General features: G+C 39.5%; 1 protein-coding gene across 1 annotated transcript in view; it reads right to left on the reverse strand.

Moving 5' to 3' along the window:
* Positions 1-311: 311 nt before the first annotated feature.
* The window catches only part of LOC126088580 (COP9 signalosome complex subunit 2), a 97109-nt gene continuing 70043 nt past the window's right edge, over positions 312-27377 (reverse strand). The window contains exons 8-9 of the mRNA XM_049906777.1: positions 22370-22511; positions 312-536 (exon numbers count right to left, since the gene is read on the reverse strand). Coding sequence (XP_049762734.1) covers positions 392-536; positions 22370-22511 — 287 coding nt within the window. The 3' untranslated portion in view covers positions 312-391. The remainder of the gene's footprint in view (positions 537-22369; positions 22512-27377) is intronic.

Here is a 27377-nt window from a genome sequence, read left to right on the forward strand (position 1 = left end):
TAAGGACAAATAATTTTCTTTTACTCCTTTGGAAGAAAGCACATTGTTTGTGACAGCTGCAAAATTCACGTTTTTAGCTTCTGTCATCTCTCACAGCAACGGATGCACACAGCAAGAGTACATATTATAATTTAATGTTGCTTCACTTAACACCAATTGTCATTTTACAAGTATTTCACATTTTAAAAATCACAGAAAATCTTTCTTCACATTCTGGAGGAAAGTAAATGCCCTGTAGCAGTGCTGTAGAAACAATGGATGAAATGAAGAGTATCATTACTATGTGAAATGTCACTGCTGAAGTCGCTGAAGATATGAAGACTTCAGCTCTGTATTTGAGTTTCACACAGAGGAAACATCTGGATGGAGGGAAGGAGAAACTGTGTAGTTCCTACGCCATTTTGTTGACAACTGCCACATGTAGGGTTGCAAGCTGCGATGTCCACTTGTCCAGTGCATAGTACCTCGTAGCACAGAGTGACTGCTTGTCCAGCTCCAAAACCTGGTTTACCTGATCTATGCGACCACGGATGGTGCTGTTGGAAAAATTAGAAGTCATTAGCACAAATAATATGACAATGCTCTTCTAAAGTAAGAATAATGCATAAAATAAAAAGGGTTTAAAGACACACACACACACACACACACACACACACACACACACACACACACACGAGAGATATAGTGGGGGGGGGGGGGGGGGGGGATTGAAAACTTTTTCACCTAAACCAGATTTTGACTCCTCACAGATGTCTGTTACCTCTTTTCACCTATAGGAATAGTGACCCAGAAGTAGATTAATAGTGGCCAAAGGCTTGTGGAAAGCAAAAACAAATGTATTTTCACAATTTCATTATTCACTGAGAGTTGTGTTTTCTCTCCCCCCAGGAAAAGAGGTGTATGAATCAAACCCATCATTAACTCATTTATATGTGCTTGTTTCCAGGGTGAGTGGCATAAACTTCAAGCTAGCCATATACATAAAAACGCAATATTCAATACATATTACTACAAAATTTCGGGTCAGACTCACAAATGAGTCATATCATTGAATCTCTTCTGTACAAAGCTACTATTTTACTATTTTGGTGTGAAAAAACCCTTGTTCCAACAAATTAATAAAGGGAACTCTGGATCTTTGATCAATGAAATTACAAAATGTTGTTGGTTGTTTCGTGAGCTGCTGGTCACTATTTGTCTAGGTGAACAAAGATTATAAACACCTTTACCATGCCAAAAATTAGGCATGTCATTCACAGAAGCTACTGTGCTGGTCCAATAGGGCAAGCAGTGATCTCAGGTGGGTAGATGGTGGGAAAATGGAAAAAAGCAAAGTGAGAAGGGGAAGAACAGCATATGAGGAAATTGGAGAGGGTGACGATGGTGTGACCTGTGGAGGTGCACGCAGGAGATGTAGCTGGTAGGTAAAGGGCAGGGGAATCTGCTTTTGTAGGCACAGGTCAGTTGCTTATCTCTACTTTTGTAAGTAGCTGTTATGACTGCATAATTTCAGGGCTTACACCTTGGCTCTGACTGGTTACACAAATAACTAAAGGGTAGTGCTACAAAATCAGCAGACAATTTTATTACTTTGGTCAAGATATGAACAAGGTCCACAGTTCTTACTTTTTAGTGACTTAATGATTTTTGTGATTGTGTTTTCAGCTACATCTAGGAAGAACTCTGAATTTTGTGGTCAGTGAATCAAATTTAATATCATCTGTCTCACTGCTACTGCCATTAGGGAGATAAGTATCATTTGCCTTTGAGAGTCTGTTTCGTGCCTAGCAATGCTGAAGAGTGTCCTAGCCTTGTTCCGAGAATTTCAAATTTTTTGTGCACAGTACATAGTTTTACCTTTTCAATGATGTGGTGACAGATTTTGCAATAGTGTTGGTAGCACATTTTTAAGCCTTGATTAAAGGTAATTCTCTACATCAAATAAAGCTGCTATTGTAGGATATTCTTTATCACATATTTTGTCCCTCTTTTTTATACTGTCATTTTCCTTAAGCTATTATTTTAAAAAACATGGATTCTTAATGTTATAAAAATATTTTTTGAAAATAATTAAATTTCCCACCTACTTTGTGTACATGGTAAACCACTTCCCATTCTTCAACCTGTAAATTCTCCCAGAATGGTATAACTGAGATAACATTTACAATTCTGTGAAATTTTACTTTCCCATTTGTAGTTAATCCAGACTGACGGGGATGCGTTATTGCTACCATCTGGACATCATGGTCAGATAAACACTGCAGGGTACACATCTGTTTCACGAAAGACAGACAGATTTAGAGACAAATTATCGACCATCGTTGCACTGTTATCCTATTCTTATTGGGGATGTTACTGTGACAAGGAAACACAGGCTAGGTAGCATTAACTCAAAGTGCCCTCAATCAGATCTATTGGAGATTAAATCAATATTGAAACTTACACATACAATAGTCTCCCTATTATTTTTTCTGTATCTCTTTAGTAAACCCTCTCATTCACTAAAGAAGTTGAGAAGTTTTCCCACTGGAGAGGCCTGTAGACAGTCAGAACTGCTTTTTGCATGTTTCAATGTTTATTATTGAACCGCTCAGTGAAGAGCTCACTGAGGACTGTGACCCAGGACTTTTTATTCTACTTTTTGTGTATGTTGCCATTCCCCATTCATTATTTTAATCCAGATATTATACTAAATTTTATCCATCCAGGTGTACCTGTTCAATTTCTGTGACTTCCAAATGAAGTTCAATTATAATGGTACAGCTGTAAAAGCTTTTAGACTTTTCAGTGTTACCTACTGATGTGCAAAGCTCATCTTTCTAACAGAACAATTGCATCTTTTGATAGAGACGTACAAATATTGTAATTGTTACCATTTGCACTGCCCAAACTACCTTTCCATTTCTCCACTGATTGTTGTAACAGCACCTACAGCTTCTTGACAGCTTTGTCTTTCACAAACATTTACTCTAAAAGGCCAAACGAAAATTTGGGAATTATAGGGAATGGCCAGAAAATGCCTAGTTACACAGAAATTTTCTGGATTCCATCTCCAGTTTTCTGGACCTCCTTCCCCTTTTCATCAACAGAACATCTTTCCACAAAATTTTCATCAAGAACTTTCTCCTCCGAATGCAAAAACATTTCGTTGACTTCGACCTACATAGAGAGGAATGACCACTGTAATACAAAAAAGAAAAATCAGAGCTTGCATGGAAATATTTAAGTGTTCATTTTTCCAACAAGAGTGAAACTGTAGAGAAATAGTCCGAAGGTGGTTCAATAATCCCTCTGCCATGCACTTGAGTGTGAATAGTAGAGTAGTCATGTAGATGTAGAATATGAGCATGGCATCACCTTCAACTCTACACAACACAATCAGCTTAATAACACCTCTTTCATTCACACACAGATTAGACTTAGGGTGCTGCTTGCTGGGACTACAATGAGCTACACATGAACACAGAGATTGTACTAGACAATGAAGACAAGACCATTTCCTACAGTAAGACTGCTTTCCTACACTTCAACTATGGACCCAAAGGTCTCAGTTGGAAACACAACATTTCCTGTACTAGAAACGGAAACATGGCATGAAATTTAACCAAACTTAGAAGATATGTTATCTACAGGAACTGATATATTGCTTTACATCAAGAGTGCAGCAAACACCACTCAACATGCAGAGATAGAATTACAGAGTTCTGAAACACTCTGGCAGGGCTGCTCAACAACTAGACAGACTGATGGCATGGGATGTGTTCTACCAACAAAAAAAGTTTGTGAAAATTTGGTATTTTATCTTTTCCAAATGTTGCCTCATTTGTAAACAAGACTGAAGATACAAAGGATTTGGCAGCTCTTGCAAGAAGCCACTGGAAAATAATCTTCCTGTTCAATTATTGGTAGGCAAGAGCCCTGTACAAGTGTGAGATGATTCAAATACATCAGCTGCCCCACATGGTAGTACAACATGTATCACATGCCATGGAATATATCATGTGCCACTACCTGGATTTGTTTTGACAGGCAGTCTGCAGAATGCTTTCTTCCTGGTCAGGGATATGAGCAACTCTAGGTCTGTGTCAATCCACCTTTTGCAGAGCTATGGGTCCTATCCCAGCAATGCCACTATGAGCAGCATTTGATGTCTTATACCTGAACACGTTTTTATATAGCCACATATTTATTACCATTCATGTGGCCTTACATTTGCCTACTCACAAAATGAATATCCTAACTTGGGTAGATGGAACATTCGTCAGGTAGGTCAACTCTACTACACAGGGGAAACATTCAAGACAAACTAATTTCAAACGTATATGAATATAAAATTATATAAAAATATAATAGAGGGAAACATTCCACGTGGGAAAAATATATCTAAAAACAAAGATGTTGAGACTTACCAAACAAAAGTGCTGGCAGGTCGATAAGACACACAAACAAACACAAACAAACATACACACAAAATTCAAGCTTTCGCAACAAACGGTTGCTTCGTCAGGAAAGAGGGAAGGAGAGGGAAAGACGTAAGGATGTGGGTTTTAAGGGAGAGGGTAAGGAGTCATTCCAATCCCGGGAGCGGAAAGACTTACCTTAGGGGGAAAAAAAAGACAGGTATACACTCGCACACACATACATATCCATCCGCACATACACAGACACAAGCAGACATTTGGTTTGGAGGAAAGGTTAACTACTGAATTAGGGTGTTGTGGTTCCAGATTGTGTTGATTGGAATTTTGAGGTTTTGGAGGGAGTGGAGCTGGAAGTGGGAGATTGAGTAGATGGGAGAGACTGGGTTTGGGAAACCAGGAGATTGGATAGTTTTTTAAGGTGGAGGGCGGCATGCTGTTCTAATTTGCGGTTGGCCTGTAGGAGGATGCTCTGAACAGCCGGTGTGGATGTGGGAGAGGAAAGATTGAGGATTTTTATTAAGGATAGGAGTTGACGGGTGTGTTGATTGGCTAAGTTGATATGTAGGTGAAGGATTAGGTGGGTGAGGGCAATGGATTGTTCAGTTTGGAACTGGTATAGGGACTGATGGAAAGAAGGGTTGCAGCCAGAGATGGGAACTTTAAGTGTGAGGCCTTTGGGGGGTAATGCCAAATGTCAGACAATGTCTGCTTGTGTCTGTGTATGTGCGGATGGATGTGTGTGTGTGTGTGTGTGTGTGTGTGTGTGTGTGAGCGCGCGCGCGAGAGTGTATACCTGTCCTTTTTTCCCCCTAAGGTAAGTCTTTCCGCTCCCGGGATTGGAATGACTCCTTAACCTCTCCCTTAAAACCCACATCCTTACGTCTTTCCCTCTCCTTCCCTCTTTCCTGACAAAGCAACCGTTTGTTGCGAAAGCTTGAATTTTGTGTGTATGTTTGTGTGTCTATCGACCTGCCAGCGCTTTTGTTTGGTAAGCCTCAACATCATTTTTTTTAGATATAAATTATATAATAATGACTTCATGACAACATATCACCACTGACAGTACAATGACTTAATCAGGTGGAGTGACTTGCAACAAGATAATCACAAATGAATTTTAAATAGTGATTTAACACTTCTGTTGACTTTTACCTTTAATGTATTGACCTTAAGCTCCGATTACATTACGTGTATAAAATGGAGGAGTTTTGGAGATATGTCTATATGATCTTTTTTTATTTTGGTCTAATATGCCACAAATGTTTGTAAAGGTATTTGTGAAACACACTGGAAATGTCAAATTCTTTAAGTCTCCGTTTTCTTTTTTTAATCTTTACAAAAGTGAAGAATCAGAAATGACCTGGCCAAAAGCAATTATTTTTATTGATGTCAATCAGGATTATTGCCGTAGCTCAGATGTTTTTCCATTTTACATTTTTAATTTACAGTATCACACTTTTTATTGGTGTTTGAATAAAATATCCTTTTGAATATTTTATAACTATTCTGCAATTTTAATTTTTTTCTGTTGCATTTGATGGATGTGTCACAATGAGGACATATTTACAAAATATTATGTTAAGAAGAAGACATCAATAATCACATTATACTATAAAGAGCCTACAAAATACAGCACAAGAAACAGGAGTTTGCACATCATTTGAAAAGACTGAGATCCACCTATAATCGGCCACATAACAGTAAATAACATGAAAGTGAAAATAATGAAACAATTTAAATAGCAGCTGAAATTTTAACATACAAGTTGGATAAGAAACGTGCATGGCAAGTAATAACTAACAAAATGATAAAAACCTCAAAAATTAACATGGTCTACATACAATAAAAATGTCTTAACAATCAAAATTAAATTAAAACATTAAAAGGCGGTGGTTCAACCAGAGGTGACATAAGGAAGTCAAACTCTTTTAAAAGTTACCTAGATAAACAGAATCAACAAAATCCTAAAAGCAGAGAAAAGAATAGCTAGAACGCACATAAATTTGAAATATCAAAAAGATGGACAATGGTGGATAGTGCCAAATGATATGGTGTAGTTAGTTACTTGTTCCATTGATCAATCTCACAGTGACGATTATGATGTGGAAATGACAAGTGCATAAGAAATGCACACATGAATCAAAGGGGGGGGGGGGGGGGAAGCTTAAAATTTTTTATTACCTACCCCATTACCTTGAGTGGCACAAAATGCATATATTATACATACATATTTACTTATTCCTATTAAAGAATTCATCTGTGATACAGTAGGAGATGTCCAGGAGAAATGATTTCAATTTATTTTTGAAACTATTACTGCTGTCTGTCTGACATTTTATTTCATCTCTTAATTTATCGAAAAGTTTTACAGCGGCCAAAGATAGGTTAAGATGAGGATAGTGTAAGTCTTTCTATCTTCTGGTATTATACGCATGAATGTCATTGTTCTTCTAATAATTTCCGGGTATGCAGCCGGATCCCGTCGACATTCTGCCACGATATTTCGGCCCAGAGACGTCCGGCCATCATCAGGTGAGTACACAACTACTGTGTAGTTGTGTACAGTAGTTGTGTACTCACCTGATGATGGCCGGACGTCTCTGGGCCGAAATATCGTGGCAGAATGTCGACGGGATCCGGCTGCATACCCGGAAATTATTAGAAGAAGAAATACGCCGGGAAAACTTCAGAAGTCACAATGTCATTGTTGTTTTAAACTGGTCCATATTGTTGAGAACAAATTTCATTACTGAACAAATGTACTGTGAGGCTGTTGTAAGAATTTCTAACCTTTTAAACAGATGCCTACATGATGTATCACTATGAGCCCCACATATTATTGTAACCACTTTCTTTTGAACAATGAATACTTTTTGCCTAAGTGTTGAACTAGCCCACAATATTATTCCATATGACATCAGAGAGTAGAAGTATGAAAAGTATGTTAGGTTATTAATTTCTACATCCTCAAAATTGGCAATTATTCTGATTGCAAAAGTTGCTGAATCTGGTCACTTCAGGAGACCCAAAATATGAAGTTTTCAACTAAGATTCTTATCTACATGTACAGCCAAAAACTTAGTATGCTCTACTCTGGCTATTGACTTCTGCTAATGTGTTATATTTATTGAAGGAACTGTGCTCCTCGAGTGGAAAATTGGATGTAGGCCTACTGTGCTTTTTCAAAGTTCAGAGCAAGTCCGTCCAAAGAAAACCAATCAATAACTTTTCCAAAGGCATTATTTGTATCATTTTCTATTGGAGTTTCTTTTACTGGATTAATAATGATCGTTGGCAGACAGTGTTAATTTAGCTTCTTGTTTCAGATAAGAAGGGCGGTCATTCCCATACATCAAGAACAAAAGGGGGACCCAAGATCAAAACCAGTTAGATGAAGTGGGAAAACTTCCTTAAATCATTTAAACCATATAAAGAAACTTCTTGCTTCCTTATGTGTAGGAATGACTAACTACTCACATGCTGGTCCATTTATACCATCGAATTGTAATTTCTCTAACATAATATCATGGTGCACAAAATCAACTGCTTTGAATAAGTCATAGAAAATTCCTACTCTTGACAGTTTACTATTTCTAGACTATTATGTGGACAGTGCAACTGTATATTGTAGTAACAGTGGAACAGCATTTTTGAAATCCAAACTGTGATTTACTAAGTATCCCATTACAGTCGAGATGGCTAACCACTCTTGAGTACATTACTCTCTTGCAGATTTTTGAAAATGCTGTAACCAAGGATATTGGGAGGTAATTATTGACATATGTTGTGTGTCCTTTGTTTGTAGACAGGCTTGACAATGGCATATTTTAACCCGTCTGGGAAAATACCTTGAGTTAGTGATGCATTACATTTGTGACTCAGAACATCAGCTGTAACTGCTCCACATTGTTGTGATATCTTGTTAGAGATGTCATCTACTCCAACAGAACATTTATTTTTCAAAGATTTAATGATTTTGCTTCATTCACAAGAGGTTGTTAGGTGAAAATTAATCTGACTAGGATTTCCCAAAACTGACTCTTCCATGTACTGCTTGGCTTTTTCTTTTGAACTATTCTCACAAATTTTTTCACCTACACTTAATAAATGGTGGTTAAATACATTAGCTACTTGTGTACTGTTGGTTAAGATTGTCTCATTCTCTTTAATAGTAATACTACCTATCCGGTGGTTACTTTTCCGGTCTCCCTTGTAACAACATTCCATACTGATTCGATTTCATTGCCCAAGTTGTTAATTTCATCTCTAATAAACATATTTCTTAATTTGCTGACAACTCTTCTCAGTTCAGTATGTTACAATAATTTTTATAGTATAAAATTACTTCTATGTCTTCACTAATTTTTGCTGTCTCATGCAGTTGTCTTTTTCTTTCTGAAGATACTTTAATATCTGTAGTAATCCAACAATTCTTTGAAAGCTGTTTGGTGTTACATTTAGTAATTTTTTTGGGGCAACAATGTTCAAAAAGGGATAAAAATTCATCAAGAAATATGTTGCATTTATCATTAGCATTTCGCTCATTATACACATCTCCCCAATTAACATTTCTTAAACTTTCTCTTAAGTGCTCTATAGATACTGGTTTGGGCAATCTTACACTTTTACTTAATGGTTTTTGAACTGTACACCCAGCTAAGTTTTGTAAGTTAATCAATTGTGCATCATAGTATGATAATCCAGTGAACTGAAGCCCCCATTAGAGATACTATATGGAAAAAAAGGATCTCTCTTCCTGGTCACATTATGAGGACACCAGAAACCTGATTACCCAGAAAAATTATAAAGAATTACTGGGACACAAAGCAACAAGTAGGATGGATAAAGGACTCCAGGGAGGATATGAAAGAGCTAGAATTAATCCTGGGCGATTCGCAAAGCTAAACAGACTTTAATGAAACTGAAAAACATAAAAAACATGATTTAAACAAAAAATAGACAGACGGAAAATAATGAAGAGGTTATTTACAGGTGAGGGAATGACAAAAAAAAAATCAGAATGAATGAAAAGATACTGGGCAAATCAGAAAGAAAACCTACTGAAGAAGACTACTAGAAATGATTGCCTGAAATAGTCCAATAAGGCCGTGAAAGTAGAAGATGATGAAAGAGATGTATCACAAATATTTAATAATCACTTCTTACATTAGAAGAATGGCATGGTCACTGCAAGCATTAAAGAAAGAGAATACACACAAAAAGCAACACTGCAAGCATGCAGGTAAACTACAAGTACTCGTCAGCCTGATAAAGAAATTAAGAACCAATGTAATTAACTTCCTCAAAGCCATTAACTCTCACGGAATTGACAGTAGCTCAAGTAATGCACTGAAAATCTGGTCTTCGCTTACATGCAACATATACAGTCGCATATGCACTGTTGTGGGATACTTCCAGGCAGATTGAAATATAAATAAAGAATATGTTGTCCGATTTGGGCTGTACTATGCACTATTAAAATCATGTTATTAGCCAATTTTGGCCGTGAGCCATTGTCAAGCCCATTCACTACATAAAGTATTAAATATTGTGTTCTTCACACTCTTTATGTTACAAACATAAAACCAAAAATCGTATTCCATTGTATGTTAGCTAACAGCATGATTTTAATAAAGCACAATACAACCTACGACTGGAATGTATTCTTTTATTAAACATTAAGAGGTTGTCGATCCCAATGGAAGTAAAATCTTCAAGACTGAAATATGCTACTGGCAGACCATTTTACAAAAAAGAGGGTAAGACAGGTAAAAATAATTACTGACCAACTCAATCTCACTACTTACCATCTCTCAGGTATTGTACAATATTATGTATGCAACCACCACAACATACCTCTTTCAAAATTAAATATTTAGTCTGATTTTGGATTTCAAAACTGTTTCTCAACAGAGCATGCTATTTTTCAGTTAATGGACCAGATTATAACAAATTTAAACAACAAAATATTGTCCACAGTGATGTGTCCAAAACATTTGATTGTGCTGTTCACAATACTCTACTTGACAAGCTCAAACATTATAGTGTCAAAACTCTTGCTGCTGAACAATTTTCATCATATCTAGATAAAAGGGTGTAGTGTGTTTCACTGAGAAACTCTAGAGTATACACAATGAATGGCCACCTTCTGATTGGTGAATAATATCTGCAAGTGTAACACAGGGATCAATATTGGGTCTTCTCTGTCCTTGTTATATAAAAATAATTTTCCACAGAACAGGGTGTCTATAAATTAGCTTTACAACTTAAGTCTAATGCTCTGATAACTTTATAATTATACTAGATATTAACAAATGGTTTTCCACATGTGACACGAAAACTCAATTCCCCCCCCTTCCAGGTGATGCAATTTTGATGCAAAATCAAACACGAAAACCTGATAAAACGTGGAAGCCACAGCAGATCTGTATTTGGCCTGGTTCATACAGGTGAGGTCCGGCACCAAAGCGCAACAAAATTTTCGAACATGATATGGAACCATCCCAAGCAACTACTGGCATATATCATTTATGGAAACAGTTTCCAGATAGATGGATTGGACCAGATGGTCCAATTCCACAGCTGCCACGATCCCCTGACCTCACACCACTCTACGTCTTTTTGTGGGATTTTGTAAAGGATCTGGTGTACTGAACCAAGGTTAGGGATCTACAAGACTTTAAGGTATGCATTCACAATGCATTTGAACATGTCACTCTGGAGATCTTTAACAGTGCATTGGGAGAAATGGAATTCCAACTATACATTAACCATGCCACTAAGGGTGCACACATTGCTATGTATGAATGAGGAAACAAAACTTTATGAGTTATCATATGTTGAAAACCATTTGTTAATATCTAACACAGTTTTAAAGGTATTAAAGCCTTATGTTGTATTTATGCACACCCTATATACCCAAGAAGCAGAAGTATCTCTCTCTGTTCAATATTCAAGTATTTTGATGAAGCCTAGTGGAGTAATCACCATACTGAAAAATGTAAGTAATATTTTGATGAAAATTACCAACCAGTTCTCTGGAAATGGATTGTAAACGAATTAAAACAAAAAACAGGTAAGTGCAGGTAAGGCATGACCACACGATCAGAAAAAACAAGTTTTAGGATAATATAATAAATGGACCAGAATATCCTAAATTCTTAGGTGTTTATCTTGATAAATCTAAACTGGTAGTCACATGTTACCGGTCATTTTAAACATCTAAGCTCATCAACTTTTACATTATACGTAATAGAAGACTTTGGAGCTAAAAATGTAAGAAAGTCATCTTATTCTCCTTATATCGAGTCACTAATATCTGGGGGAGGCGGAGAGGGTGAGCGACGCTTGTTCATCAAGGAACAACTGCTTGCTCCACAGGAGCCATGATAAGGATAATATGTGATGTCCACCTAGAATCCCTTGTTGACAGATCTTTATACAGTTGGGCATATAAAAACAACCTCACAGTTTTCTCTAATGAAGTTTTTTTGTCAACAATCAATCAACGTTTCAAAATAACTGTTAAGACTCATAAATACAACACTAGAAGTTGAAATTATTTACACTATCACTTGGCCTTGTTGTGGCACAGAAACAAATGAGGTATTCAGACCTAAAAATTTTTGATCGTCTACCTAGTGATGTAAATCCTCTGGATCAATTTTAACAAAATATGGCACACAAAAAGCAACTTCACAAGGATTGGCACTGTAGTGTTTATAACCTCTGATCTCCAATACTTGTGGAGAACTGGGCAAACACTTTTTTTAGCCCCTGCATATAGGCTTCCCTGTAAGACAGTCTTCACATGTAGAAGTAGCAGTATCGGCTTGTCTTATCGACTGGTTTCACTAACGCAGCCCACACATCACATGGAAAAAGGTTTCCCAGCCCTTGACGTGTAGGGTGCCTGCCCTGACAGGTGTGTTGCAGTAGTGTCACCTATTTTATCAATCTGTTATGCAGAGCTATTCATCAAGGTGTGCATCGCTGGTGAGACTTCGAGATGGATGAGGAGTGGACAGACAGACAGACAGGGAGGAGGAGGAGGAGGAGGAGGAGGAGACTAATGGAGAGAGGACAGGGAGGAGGTGTAAGGAGACTGGGTCAGGAGGAGATGGATGGAGACTATTGACAGAGATCTGGAGGGAGAGGGAGATGGAGATGTGCAGAGCAGGTGGAGAGGGGGAAGGGGAGGGGGGCAGGAACAAGGTTGGCAGACAGGGCAGCGGAGTCAAGGTGGGCAGACAGGGGATAAGTGTATTGGCAGTGACGGGAGAAGGAGATGGGCAGAAATTGGGGAAGGAGGAGGCACTGTGTGCAATGACTGTTTAACTAAAGTGCGCGTCATTTATGTTGGCAGCCGAGTTTAGGTTCGTTCTGCGCATCTGACGTCACAAAACACAGTCATCCAATGAACAGAGAATGACGTTGCCACATCTCGACTGCAGTGCAGAGCATGGACGAGTGTCTTCAGTTTTAGAAACGTTCAGTCATAAATAAAGTAATAGAACAAAAGCAATGTCTTGATAGCAGACATTCTTTTATAGAAAGTTTGGAAAAAGAATTCTTTATACCAATTGCTTCATATTCTATTAATTAATTAAACCAAACAAGCAATAAGACTCCTAATTCAGTTGATAGCAAGGAAAGGTGTTTGTATCACTCTCACGAACCGCTTTTTCGCAATAAAGAACAGCGGTAATTGTTTATTTCCTATTGTACTTCGACGAAGCGTGAGTAATTCATAGTCATACCACAGTGTTTGTCAGTATTTTGCGTGACGTGTTATAGTCCTCGCGGCATACTCTTGTCAGACGAGGTGCGTTAGCGTAACGGTTAAGGTGTTTGGCTACTGCGCGAAAGGTTACGAGTTCAAACCTTGAGCGGTGCTTAATATTTTCATTGTTTAAAAACAATATCGAAGTGCCTTACTTCACGAATTATACTCGTTTGAATGCAATTTTTTGAAATTTCTAGTGCTTTGTCTCTTCATTAACCCTTTCGCTGCTGCAGACACGTGCTCCCCGCATTCCGCGCAGTGCGCGATTTTGTCACTGCACTGCTCACCTGTGCAGACACATCGTGTTCCGACTGCTTTGACACTCTTATCAATCGATTCCACAAAAACTATTTGGCCCAAAAATTAGATTTTTACACATCTTCTTGACTGATACCTTCCCCCCATAAATGACTTAATTTTGTTTCGATGTTCAACGCAGTTATTATGCAGTATTAAATACAGTAAACCATTGCACGAAATTTTGAAGAGTTTGCAGAGGTAAAAGTCCATAGAGTATACTTTCCGTAAGGTCGATTTTAGTTCCCACAATGTTGAGAATGAAATGTGGACAAGATACCTAAATTTCATATAAAATTTACTGTATAACCATATCTCATTTAATTTAAGTACAACATAGGTGTCGTATGTAATATTGAGAAATATTCCGTCTTTCGCGACTGTAATAAAAGTATTATTTACACCAGACGCGTTTGGCTTTATTTTAAAGCACTTCAATCAAGGAAAGGTACGGCACATACACAATGGTACTCAAGTTCTCTTTCTTGTTTTTGTTCCACACTCGCAGTTTTACCAATGGTACTGAAATTTATTCCTCTTCTGCATCTGTAATAAGGGACTTATTTAGACCAGACGCGTTTCTCTCTTTTGAAGCATCTTCAGTGGACAGTATTTTGTCTCCTCCATTGCCAAGTCACCTTTCATAGTTTTGTGCTGCGGTATCACAATATTCAACGTTTGTGTTGGCAGATCAGTGTTTTAGCAAATAAATGATGTTTGTGTGTGCCACACACAAAAATTATATTTGACATAGCTCAGAGCACTTCACTGATAGACGGTATATTCAAGTCCTAATGTTTTTGTAAGTCCACAGTTTTGTTTAATGTATTTTGTCTACTTCCTTTTGATTGATTGAAGTGCTTTAAAATAAAGCCAAACGTGCTCAGTGTAAATAAAACTTTTGTTACAGTCGCAAAAGACGGAATATTTCTCAATATTACATACGACATCTATGTGGTACTTAAATGAGCTATTGTTATACAGTAAATTTTATATGAAATTTAGGTATCTTGTCCACATTTCATTCTCAACATTGTGGCAACTAAAATCGACCAAACGGAAAGTATACTCTATGGACTTTTACCCCTGCAAACTCTTCAAAATTTCGTGCAAAGGTTTACTGTATTTAATGCTGCATAATAACTGCGTTGAACATCGAAACAAAATTAAGTCATTTATGGGGGGAAGGTATCAGTCAAGAAGATGTGTAAAAATCTAATTTTTGGGCCAAATAGTTTTTGTGGAATCGATTGATAAGAGTGTCAAAGCAGTCGGAACATGATGTGTCTGCAGAGGCGAGCAGTGCAGTGACAAAATTGCGCACAGCGCGGAATGCAGGGAGCACGTCTTTGTAGCAGCGAAAGGGTTAATGCGGCCGTGGTGGCTTTACTTCATGAACTGCACACTCCCCCCTACACGTAAGCTTGCGAACTATGCTATACTATGGCGCTGCTTCTATTGGCGCGTGCGTCGTTTGCAACTGGCAACGCAGCAATCTCCCGCGTCTGGGCGGGCATGCGCAAGCCGCCAAGATAAAAGAATTGAACTATAGTACACAGGTGAAGCCATGAGCAAAAGGCTCGTAGATGATAAAATTAAGTTCAAGCTGGAAACATACCTGATACATCCTTGAAAATGCACCTACTCCACAGGAAAATTGTGGAATGTGTAGTTTATTTGAGTGTGGTGTTGGAGGGGGGGGGGGGGGTGTAAAGAGGAGGACGGAGAGAGAGAGAGAGTTTATAAGTCACTGTTGGCATGCCACATTTTTTCCTGACAAAGTGTACTACAATTGTGAGACTGACTGACTCCATAGTATAGTGAGAAGTCACTACTATGAACCATTATCCAGATAACTAACTGACTGACCAACTGTCTCACCGCCTGCCTGATTAACTGATACTGGCTTAGGCTACTGGCATGTAATCTACAGAAGAATCATCAAGATGTGATACATGACAAAAAAGTGAAGAAGTCAAAAGGCATGGTCAGACATCAGTGTAACTTCATACACATCATTAGCACATATGTAAATGATTTGAGTTGCAATTCTCCATGAGAGGTTGAATGGCAAAAAGTGTGCATTGGTGTTATTTGTGTTTAGTGTTGCTAACAAGTCCGTGTCAGTTGTTGAGTGATCACTGTGAAGGACATATATGCCATGTACTTGTGCGAGACATTTATCAGCACCTGACAGAGTTTGAAAGGGGTCTCATTATGTGCACCCATTTGGTCAGCCAGTTGAATCATGCAATATCCAGATACGTGAGGCATTCAGATGTGACAGTGACCTGATGTCGACAAGGTTCCGGTCAACCAAGTCTGACCATCTGAAGGGAGGATCACCATATTGTGCACGAATCACATTGTAATTCCTTCATATCTGAACCTGTCTTCTGAGAACAAGTAATGGACTCCCTACAATGTTCTACATCATCTCATACCATTGCTCTGAGACTAGCAACATCTGTACTACGGAATTTTCACCCCCAGGTATAGGCTGCCATTTACTCAGTTACACAAACTTATGCTATCGGAGTGGTGCTGTGACCAGGAATCATGGAATACTGATGAATGGTGTTGCCTTGTGTTTAGCGATGAACTGTGCTAACTTGTATGACTACTGTCAATGAATATGGCAGTGACATGGTGAGAGGTCCCATTTTTCAATGTTTTGGAGAGTCACAGTGATGTTACTCCTAGCATCATGGTACTGGGAGCCATTGGTTTGGATTGGTTGGTTGAGGTTTAAGAGACTAAAACGGAAGGTCATCAGTCCCTCAATCCAAGTTATTTCAAAATTAATTATGTCCACCAGGAATGTGTTCTGATGACAAAAGTACAGAGGAGCTATAAAATCAAGACAATGAAGGCAATACTAGTATTTATGGAGAAGTGTATGGGTCATGCAGGCACAAAGTCACAGTAGCCGAGGGGTCTCCCAGGACCTGACCAAGGAGACAGAGACCTCGCCCACATCCAACCACTGCCAGCCCACTGAAGGTCACAGACAATTACAGAGCAAAGAATGCTTTGTAGAGCAGATTCAGAACACTAAAAATGAGAAGGCTAAAACGCAATGGACATGAGTTGGTCAATAAAAAAAAAAAAAAACGAGATGAGAGAAGTAGACAAAGCAGCAGGTGGGTGTCCCTGTGGCTCTGTGCACAATGAGAGGTGTCGCACCCACAGCTGTCCCACCCATGATCCATTACAGTCAAGGAATAAGGAGTGCCCACTATTCAATAGAGTACTACCCCTAAAAAGGTAAACAAAAGCAGCAGAAAAGGAGGTAAAGTGCATCTAAAAGCAATTAAAACACAGTAAAAGAGGGATGAAAGAGTTAACTGGTCAAGGAGGAAGGGTCCCACAGACACAAGATGCAGCGGGGGATGATGCCCCAACCACAACCTCCCTGAAGATAGGTTAAAACCTTACATCTGAGAATAAAAACCACTTTCACAAAGAAAGTGGAAAACCAGATCAAGTGTCCATGATTTGCCTGCTAATACTGTAGGCAAGGAATTCAGAACATAATGATTAGCACTGAGGTCCAGAAGGAAGGGGAGGATATGAGCCAATGTCTGCAAGGCTTGTTACATAACAAAAGCTGTGTGTTTGCCTGGTATGACCAATGCAGAGGCAACACAGGATGGTTGATTCCTTCCAGGAGGAATGGAAGGAGCAGTGGCACGCAGCAGTAGTCCTTGATGGTGCAGAGATTGTTAGAGTCAGATGTAATTCCATCTTCAAGTGCAAAGAGGTCTTATTTGCACCGAAAAATCAGCACTTGGGATTGTCGAAGTGAGTGAGGGAGGGGGATTGCTTCTCTAGCAAAACGCTCTGCCACTTCATTCCCTGGAAAATCTACATGACTTGTGACCCTGAGAAAGACAATCGAGCAGTCAGTATGACTGAATTCAGCAGGAAAGTGATGAATAGCAGAGACCACAGGGTAAAGAGTAATGTCGGTCAATGACCTGGAGATTGCCCACTGAGTCACTATGTATTAAAAATCAGTCAAGAAAGACCCATTTAAAAAACAGAGGGCTCTGTTAACAGCTATCAGCAGCACCATAAAAACCATACATTTTCCTGGCAACGATTAGTGTTCCTGACTGGTAGGAGATGTGAAAACGTGTCTTGTCTTATCCACAGCTGTTATAGAACTATTTCTTTAAAAGTCAGTAGCATCTTAAAACTACAGAAGAACTGAATGTCTAGTTCCACTCCAGATTAGCTCCTAGCTTCTCATCTGTCTAGAGGGTAAGGTCTCTCTGGCAGATGACTCCTTGGACCATATTCACAGTTTTATGTGGAGCACTGGTCACTAGTATATCACCCACTCATTCATATGCCTCAAAAGCTGCAGGCTGTGCAGCAGTGGAGGCTTTAACAAATAACGATCCATTGCGGATTTTTCCCAAAGACTCAACTGCTTCAAATTTATTTTCAATGTGTTCCATAGAAAATAATGGTTTTGTCACAGTAAAAGTATCTCCATCTGAGTATACATCATATACTGGATATAGTGTCTCATCCCAATCATTTGACTTGTTCCTCCTACCCACAAGGCAGCCAGAGTAGGGAAATCAGTAGTATTGTAACTGCACACATTGAAATTTCTATACCTTTCTGATGAAATGGCCACGTCAGAATGGCCAATGTTTTGGTTTAATTTGGTACACATTGTGTGCGACGCATCAGCCTTGATGCTACCAGCTCCAGTCAAGTGTTCTCCCCACATATGCCACCCAGTCACAGTAAAGAACATTTGGCACAAGAGACATTGCTGGGAGTCCTGATGCCCCAGGAAGACCCATATCTCATCCGTGGCCTGCACTGGGACCTAGTAGCTCAGGAACACCAGTGTGCTTCTGTGGTGTTGGGGCCTCTACCAAACGGATACATAAAGATCTCGCCACATCAGATTGGCTACCATGTTGTCTTTCAAGCGTACGAGACTACACAGGTACTGTGTGCAGGTGATCTATAACACTGCAAGCAGTAGGAATTATTTAAGGTGTTTTTCCTCAGTCTGTCCACACTACATAAAAAATTAGAATAAAGGTCCATCCAGAAGAGGAACAAAAATTGCTTCAGTCCAAAGGTTATTTAAAATAAATGACATGCAGAACCTGGGGGATAGCCGGGCGAACATCAAAGGCTGCCACTAGGGAGAAGTAAACAAAAGAAGCATAGATAGTCTGAGATGAGAGACTGCAGCAATAGCTGGGGGTCCTGTGTTCACCGCGCATGTACATAACTGTCATGAGCCCCCTCAGGAGCCATAGGATGTGACTTCAGGTCATGACTGGTAGTGGATGAGGTAACTCCGATAGCACAACTGTATGTTACAACATAGCAAGCTGGGACCAGCTACTACTGTTCCACTACTACTAATAATTATTGCTGTTGTACTGATTTTTAATTTACTCTTCTACATAATGTATATGTAATATATGCTTGAATCTTTCAAAATGTTAATCACATGGCACTTCATGTCAATTTATGCAAACTCATTATTCAGGCTGCAATTACTCACATGCTGATTACAATAGCACATTTAATTTTACTAGAAACCATTCTGATTAAAAGTTACTGAACATCTTACTACAAAATGGAATACATAATTTTGACTGAGAATCATTCAAAGTGAACATGTCAACACATATCACTGAAGATCCATGACTCCAGACTTTACAATAACATGTTTTAATTTTACTGAAACTACGTAATTTAAAAGATAATTGGTACTGAAGTTTAGAAACACAAAACTACTATTGCCTTTTGCGCCATTATACCTGCTTAGTTATAAAGTTTGACACTATGCTTTTGCTGCTGTAATTTTTCTGGACCAAATGACATCCTTCATTAATAAATTAAGAACTTGCATAAATTATAATAATTTTCAATATGACAACTGTATTTATAAATTAATAATTATCAGCATAGACATACAAAATAGTTCAGTGATCTTTTGTATTTTATTAACTCACTACATACTTTGTAAATCACATCTTTGTTGAGACATTTAGTTTACCAAAATTAGTCAATTCAAACATACAGGTTCTTCACACAAATATGTAGTTTCACAAACCCAAAAGCATTCATACACAAGTCCTTAAATAGCACACTCCACCCAAAAATCTTTAGTCCGTGCCCGATCAATACACGACACGACCTGACCTACATCTCCACGATGGTCCGCTGTCGATCAACATCAAGTATAAGGGCTGTTCAATAAAGAATTATCATAATTTCTCGCACTGAAATTTAATCTTATGATATTCTGTTAGCTTAATGTGCAACAGACACGCCGTAGTAGTTTCATTGTTGAGACACCTGGTTCCCGCCTATGAGAGGCAGGCAAGGTCAGACGTGTTCAGTATCGCCTATCACTGCAATGGAGGTAAACGTGAGGAACAATATGTGGCTTTGAAATTCTGCTTTCATCTCAAAAAATCTTCAGCTGAGTCTTTTCTTCCCTACAGTACAGCTCGAAGATAGTTTAAAATGTTTAAAGAAGGGAGACAATCAATTTCAAAGGAAAGTGGACACAGTGCTCCAGTTATTGCTCTAACGGAAGAAAACATCAACACTGCTGGTGTCATCGTGAGAGAGGATCGATGAATTACCTTAAGAACACTTTCTGAAATACTGAACATTTCATTGGGTGCCACCCACACATTGGTGACAAAAAAATTACATGTGACACGTGTTTGTGCGCGATGGGTTCCACTACTGTTGGTTCCCGAACAAAAGAACATTCACGTGCTGATCTGCATGCAGTTAAAGCTGATGTTAGAGTTTCTTTCAAATGTAATCACTGCTGATGAAACTTGGCTACATCATTTTGATCCTGAGAGGAAACAGCAAAGCTCAATTTGGAAATCTCCATCACCAACCCCCCAAAAAGCAAAAGTTGTTGCTTCTGCTGGGAAAGTTATGGTCATCTCATTCTTTGATATTCATGGAATGGTTTATCAGCCTGTTGTATCTGCACACACGTCAGTAACTGGACAATACTACAGGGATATCCTGAAAACATTGCAAGTTCATATCATGCACAAAAGACCACATTTCCGTGAACCAGGCTGGATGCTGCACCACAATAATGCGCGGTCACATATTGCCAATGTTGTTATTGAAATCGTGCAAAAATCAATGTGAAGTGCATCCCTCACCCTCCCTATAGTCCAGATTTAGCCTCATGTGACTTTTTTCTATTTCCTAACATGAAGAAACGCCTTCGTGGGATGCATTATCAGTCATCAGAAGCAGTGGTGAAGGCTGTGGAGCCAATTTTGAATGAAGGAAAATGGTTTCCAGCATGTATTTGAAGACACCATCAAAATTGTGAGGATGAGTAAAGGTATGTTGTAAAAAAAAAAAAGATAGATAAGTAAAATAAAAAATTATGATCATTCTTTATTGAACAGCCGTCGTAGAAACATCATGAATTTGATTCATTCTGTCACTAAATTCCTTGTTCTGTTGGAAATTGGTACCACGATACAGCTGTACGAGTGGTTCTGGTCACGTCTGTGTTCATTTCTATAAGTGATCAGAAAGTTTATTGTATTCAATGACCACATAATTGAAAGCCAATTTTGATGTTAAACTGTGAGACTTCATATGTGAAAGTACACTTTAGGTAATTTGCCACTGTCATACAGATTAACAGGCTGTTGGAAGAGCCTGCCTGAGAAACATTTTATTTGAGGGCCGAAACTGGTCTTCATGTTGCTAATAGTCAAAATAAATGTGAACAAAGTCACATTAATTACAAGTTGTGTGGTATATGTTATTGGAATATTTTCCATAAAACTCATTTTACAGCAAACCAATGAACTTTCCTCATTGATACACCAAGTGCAGAATAGGACTCACAGATAAGTAACCTTTCAATGTCATGGACACCTTGCATCATAAAAGTGTAACCTCTCATGCAACAGTATCATGGTGCCAGTTGTCAACAGGGAATGCTCATCCACACATGGCACGTGTCTCTATGAACTGCCTGTGTGATGTTGAGGTACTCCCATGGTTAGCAAGATCCCCAGAACTGTCTCTGACAAAATATGCAGCATCAGTCAGGATGTCAACCTTGTCCCAATGTCAGTGTTCTGGATATCGAGACCAATTTTAACAATTGCGGTCCAGCCTGCCTCAAGAGAGGATGCAACAGCTATATGACATGGTTCCCAGCATAATCAGTTCATGCACCCAGGCCAGAAAGGGTGCAGTCTCATACTGATAAGTGGGCTCCACTGCTAAGTTCTTTGTTAATTTGGTTCAATTTTGTTATTACTGAAACACCATCACATACAATCTCTACCTATGAAATTTCAATTTATTTCCTCCTCCCCTTCTGCATATCTCCATTTTTTTGTCAGATAGTGTATTAAATATTACAGAATAAGCTAAAATTTAAGGTACTACATGTTTGAAGAGCAAAGTTGTGTTTGCATGCATAGTTTAACTGTCACTATGGTAGAGACTGAGACATGGTTAGGTTATATTCACTACCCCAGCATAAAAATAAACCAACATTTTAAAAAAATACACTTTGTTGCTACAAACACACACATACTAACACTCTTACAGCTGCAGATGCACTAAAACTAAACTTTTAACTACCTTTAACTTATGCAGCAGCATTTAATCACTAAAATATAACATTTAGGTGCACTTACAAATTGTAGTGATATTTTCAGTGTTAATGTTGCAAATAGTCTGCTCAAAAAGAGCTGCTATGATAATCTACTTTTGCTGGTGCGATCAACATTTACTACAGGGTACTTAGTAGATCCATATTATGCCATTTCTTTAGATTTTATCAGTAATGTTTCGGTAAGCTTACCTGTCCAGAATGCAGGACACCAGTAGGCTCTCAACTTCACTTGCATCAATATTCAGCTCTTTAGAGATAAAAGGGATGTGAATTCGTGTGTATGGTGTGATGAGCTTAATAAGTACTTGTGTTCTTATATTCCGTAACAGATCTGGAACCAAAAATTGCAATAACAAATTGCTGAAATTGTGAGGGGAAATCATCATTATCATCATCATCATCATCATCACAAACAGTATGCTACGCGCGCGCGCGCGCACACACACACACACACACACACACACACACACACACACACACACACACAGATATATATATTTTGCAGTTTAAGTTTCATTTATCAATTCTTATCTTCTACTTGAGCTACAGGTTACTCATTGGCTGGATGATTAAAGGGACCAAACTACCAGGTAATCAACCTTTTTCCTCAGACAAACACATCTACATGACTGTAGATCAGAGATAACCTACCACACAAAAGCCAGGGGAATAAAATGCAAAGGTCTATGAAACACCAACAAAGGTGAGATAAAGGACAAACACAAGGAAGGGAGACAGATGAAGAAAGGCAGACAAGTTGCCCCATCTAGTGAGCAGCCAGAAGCTCCCAAAAGCAATGTGCAATGAGGGGACATACATCCCTCAGCCCCCACCACTTACCACAGGTACTCCACTCAAAAATTTCCTGCAAAAGATTAGCAACTTGGATGGGTCAAAAAATGCACAGAGAGACAAAAGATGAACAAGTCTGATGGATCATGTGAGAGGGGAGAAGAAGAGTACAAGAGCAGGTAAGGTGATGACCAGGTTGGACCACCAAGCCCAGATAGCCACAGCCCAGTCTGGGCAGAAGAGGCAACAGTGTTCTGCCAACCCCTCAATGGGCCAATAAGGTTAAGTGCCTTTCCTTAAAGAGAGTGGCAAAAGCTTACTTAACAAATAAAATGTAAAACTAAGCCAGCTGTTGAGGCATTATGTTCTAAGACCAGGGGTATCGAGTCAGGGAGATTAAGAGAGGGTCGCAGGGTGGATAGGTTGGAACAATCCAGCAGAATGTGGACCACTGGCAGACAGGAAGCACAACGACAGTGGGGTGGGTCCTTGCAACAGAGGAGGTGACTATGAGTCGACCAATTATGGTGGATGTGGAGCCGGCAAAGGACATTACAGTCCTTGTAAGATGCGTGCGTGGATGACTTCCGAGATTCATAGTCTCCTTCATCACCCGTAGTTTGTTTGGTGAAGTCACAGTAAGCCATTCCAAATTCCTAAAACTTGGCAGCATAATACGATCTGAGGTCTGCTTCCAAAATACCTATCTCAGGAGTCTGATTACTGGTAGCCTGTTTGGCCAGGCTATCACTGAGTTCATTGCTGGGTATCCTGAAGTGGTCCAGGGCCCAGACGGAAGTCACCGAGTGTCCACATTGCTCGAGGGCATACAGGGAGTCCTGAATAGCAATGACCACGAACTAGCAAGGGTAACGCTAGTCGAGAGCTTGCAAACTGCTCAAGGAGACGCTCCAGATGAGAAAGGACGCACCAACACAGAAATGAATATGCTTCAGAGCATGAGAGACGGCTACCAACTCAGCAATGGAAACACTACAGCCATCCAGCAAGGAGTGCAGTTCAGTATGTCCCGTGAGGGTATAAGCAAAGCCCACACGACCAGCAACCTTCGAGATGCTCCAAGGTTGGAGAAAAATTGGTGGTGGAGGGACCAAGTCTTTCGGATCATGTGGTAGGTCAGGATGAAGCTGTGGCACAGGAATGCACCATGGAGGTGTACGTGAGTGGGTTCAGAAGAGAGGTGGAAGAGCAAATGGAATAGTGATCATAATCCCTGATCTGGGTCACCGCTGAGGGAGATGGATTTCTGTGTTTGGAATGAGGAGATGGTAGTTCGGTTGCTTAGGGGAGCTGTGAACATGGGTAGCACGATCGACAAGTTGTTGATGCCTGATCCATAATGGAGGGACCCAGCCTCCACGAGTAAGCTGTTCACAGGATTAGTCCCAAAGGCTCCTGTCACAAGCTGAACCCCACAGTGGTGCGTTGGATCCAGTATCCTCAATGCTGAGGGTGATGCTGAACCATATGACAGACCCTCATAATCAAGATGAGATTTATCAGGCCTTAAAGTGCAGTCAGCATAACCACTTAAGATGGTGAACATGGGGAATCTGTACCAACCAAGAATCAAAGACCAGTCCTAGAAAGCAACAAGTCTTCACAACAATGAGGTAAAGTTCTGGTTGTGGGTACAATGTTGACAGAAATGCATGACTTGAGTCTTGACAGCTGAAAATGAAAAGCTATGAATGAGGGCCCATGACTGCACCTTTTGAATGGCATCTTGCAGTCTATGTTCAGTGATACCCATACTAGAGGAGGAATAGTAGAGGCAAAAGTCATCAGCATCCAAGGAGGGTGAAACTGAGTACCCCACAGCAGACCTTTGACATCGATAGAGAGGAACACTAAGTACAGAGCCCTGTGGGATCCCACTCTCTTGGATATGGGGGTACTGTGGGAAGTACAAACTTGAAACTGAAACATACAGTGCAACAGGAAGTTCTGGATACAAATTGGGAGCCGATCCCAGAGACTGCACTTGTGTAAGGTAGCAAGGGTATAGTGTCACCAAGTGGTGTCATAAGTCTTTTGCAGGTCAAAGAAGATGGCTGTAAGATGTTGAAGTTGAGCAAAGCTGTTCAGATGGCAGACTCCAGGTAAACCAGGTTATCAGCAGTGGAATGGCCTTACGTAAACCATCCTGGGATGGAGCCAGAAGACCCCGAGATTCAAGGAGCCAACACTGCTGTCAGCTCACCATGCATTCAAGCACCTTACAGAGAATATTGGTGAGATTTATTTGGCGGTAACTGTCTATCTCTAGACGGTGCTTACCTCGTTTTAGCACTGGGACAATGATGCTTTCTCCCCACTGCGATGGGAACTTGTGATTGAAGATGGCAAGGAAATGATGGCGACAATCCACTAACTATTGACTATTTGGTTCTGGATACAGTCTGGCACTGGGGCAGTGGGCTAGGACATGACAAATTACCAATTGCTGAATGAAGCATTATATGACACCAGGTGATTAGTAGTGAAAGATAATTACTTTCACTCCACCTGCTGTTTTAGGACACGAAAGGACAGCTGATAATTCTCCGATGCTGAGGCTTGAGCACAATGCAGAGCAAAATGTTCAGCAACAGCATCTGGGTCAGCAGACAGTACATTCAAGGTAATATAACGTACACGTGCAGGTGTCTGGTACCATAGGGACGTCTGATCTTAGAACAAACCTACAAAGGAGAGGTACGTGATCCGACAGTTGAAACATACCATTCCCAGCATTCTAGCTTTGATTAGGTGGCAGACCTGAGTGCAGAGTTTCTTTAGGGAAGTATATGATGAAATTGAGCTTTTCCAATTATTATCTCTTCATAATATTTTATCTCTCTTGAATAATTTGATGGGTCATTTGTTGATTAATTCCAACTGAAAGCGTAGTTTTTATTATTTCAAACTGAATAGTGCAAGTCTAAAAAAAATCCAGTCATTCTGCACTTACTTCCGTAAGTATCTCTGTCTCTGGTATTCAATCTAGAAGGCTGTGGTTTTCAGCTATTTATTCCATGAATTCATATCAATGTTCGTGTTAAAAGTTTGGATGCAGTGTGTAAACAGAAATGGCGGTATTCCACAAGCATTTTGTGGAGACTCTGAATGGTAAAGGGAGACTTGCAGACAAAAGTATTGATGAACTCCAGCAACATTATAGAACGACAATAAGAAACAATACACCTGACTTACAAGGGATGAAAAGAGCAGTATGGGCTACATTCTCCCAAAAATTATACACTGATGATACATCTATACAGGGTCTTTGCCCACCTGGTGTTGATTCATGGTGCAAATACCTCAAAGCTCATGCAGATGCTGTGACATCGTTCAATGATAGTGATAAGGGAAGAATTAGGGCACTAGAGAAACTTGGTATCACTCCAGGAGCCAACACACTGCAAGCCTCCCAACGAATGGATCAACTTAGGATCATGAAAGCCCAGTGTGCAACAGAGGAAATGACTAAAGAAGTAATAGGTAGGAGAAGAAAGAAGCTTTCAGGTTTGCAGGATGATCAAGAACAGGATTCATATAATGCTGATTATGCGCCTGGCTGTTTTTAGGAGCTGGCATGCCTCCATTCACGATTTAATAGCAAACGAAACATTTAAAGTCAGTTTCCTGAAAATAACTATTTTAAAAATTATACGACCCCTTATCTCAGGAACTATTACAGATATGAGTATCTAATTTTACATTATGTTACCTCTTAGTATCTGCTCCTGCTGAACCACCAAAACATTTCTACCTACAATGTTTTTTTTTTTTTTTTTTACTTACAGAAACAAAACTGGATTTAAAAAAAAAGAACATAGATTTTTAAAAAATTATGACTGATTATTTCCAGAATGAGATTTTCACTATGCAGCGGAGTGTGCGCTGATATGAAACGTGAATGTAGCAAGCCAACGCCCAGTGAGACCCAGTGCTATGCGTCCGCACTCCTCGATGTTCGCAGAACGAATAACGCTCCGTGCTGCGGCGCAGTGTAACCCAGCAGCTTATCGCTGACATCACATCCTGCTACGCGCCAGTCTCAGCGTGCAGCAGCAACCGCAACTTCCGGCCAAGCAGCGGCCGAAGGTGACTTTGAACGTGATTTCCAGCATCACGGGCCTAGTAAAACTAAGGCTCGTGCGCCCTTAGGCGCTGCCATGTTGGCCAAAGAGCTTAATGCCAAGTCAGAGATATTACGTCCAGTTCAAATAAAGATTATTGTTAATAGTTTCTTAAAAAGGAGATAAGGAATTTTTATTGTCTATAATACAACATATAGTCACCATTAATATTTATTTTACAATTGCCATTTCCGACTTTGGCCCATATGAACAAATACTCATCAGCATTTAATTTCTTCTTCTTCCTCGTAGACAAAATG

Source organism: Schistocerca cancellata, chromosome 6 (genome assembly GCF_023864275.1).
Source record: "Schistocerca cancellata isolate TAMUIC-IGC-003103 chromosome 6, iqSchCanc2.1, whole genome shotgun sequence".
In the NCBI taxonomy this organism is placed as follows: domain Eukaryota; kingdom Metazoa; phylum Arthropoda; class Insecta; order Orthoptera; family Acrididae; genus Schistocerca; species Schistocerca cancellata.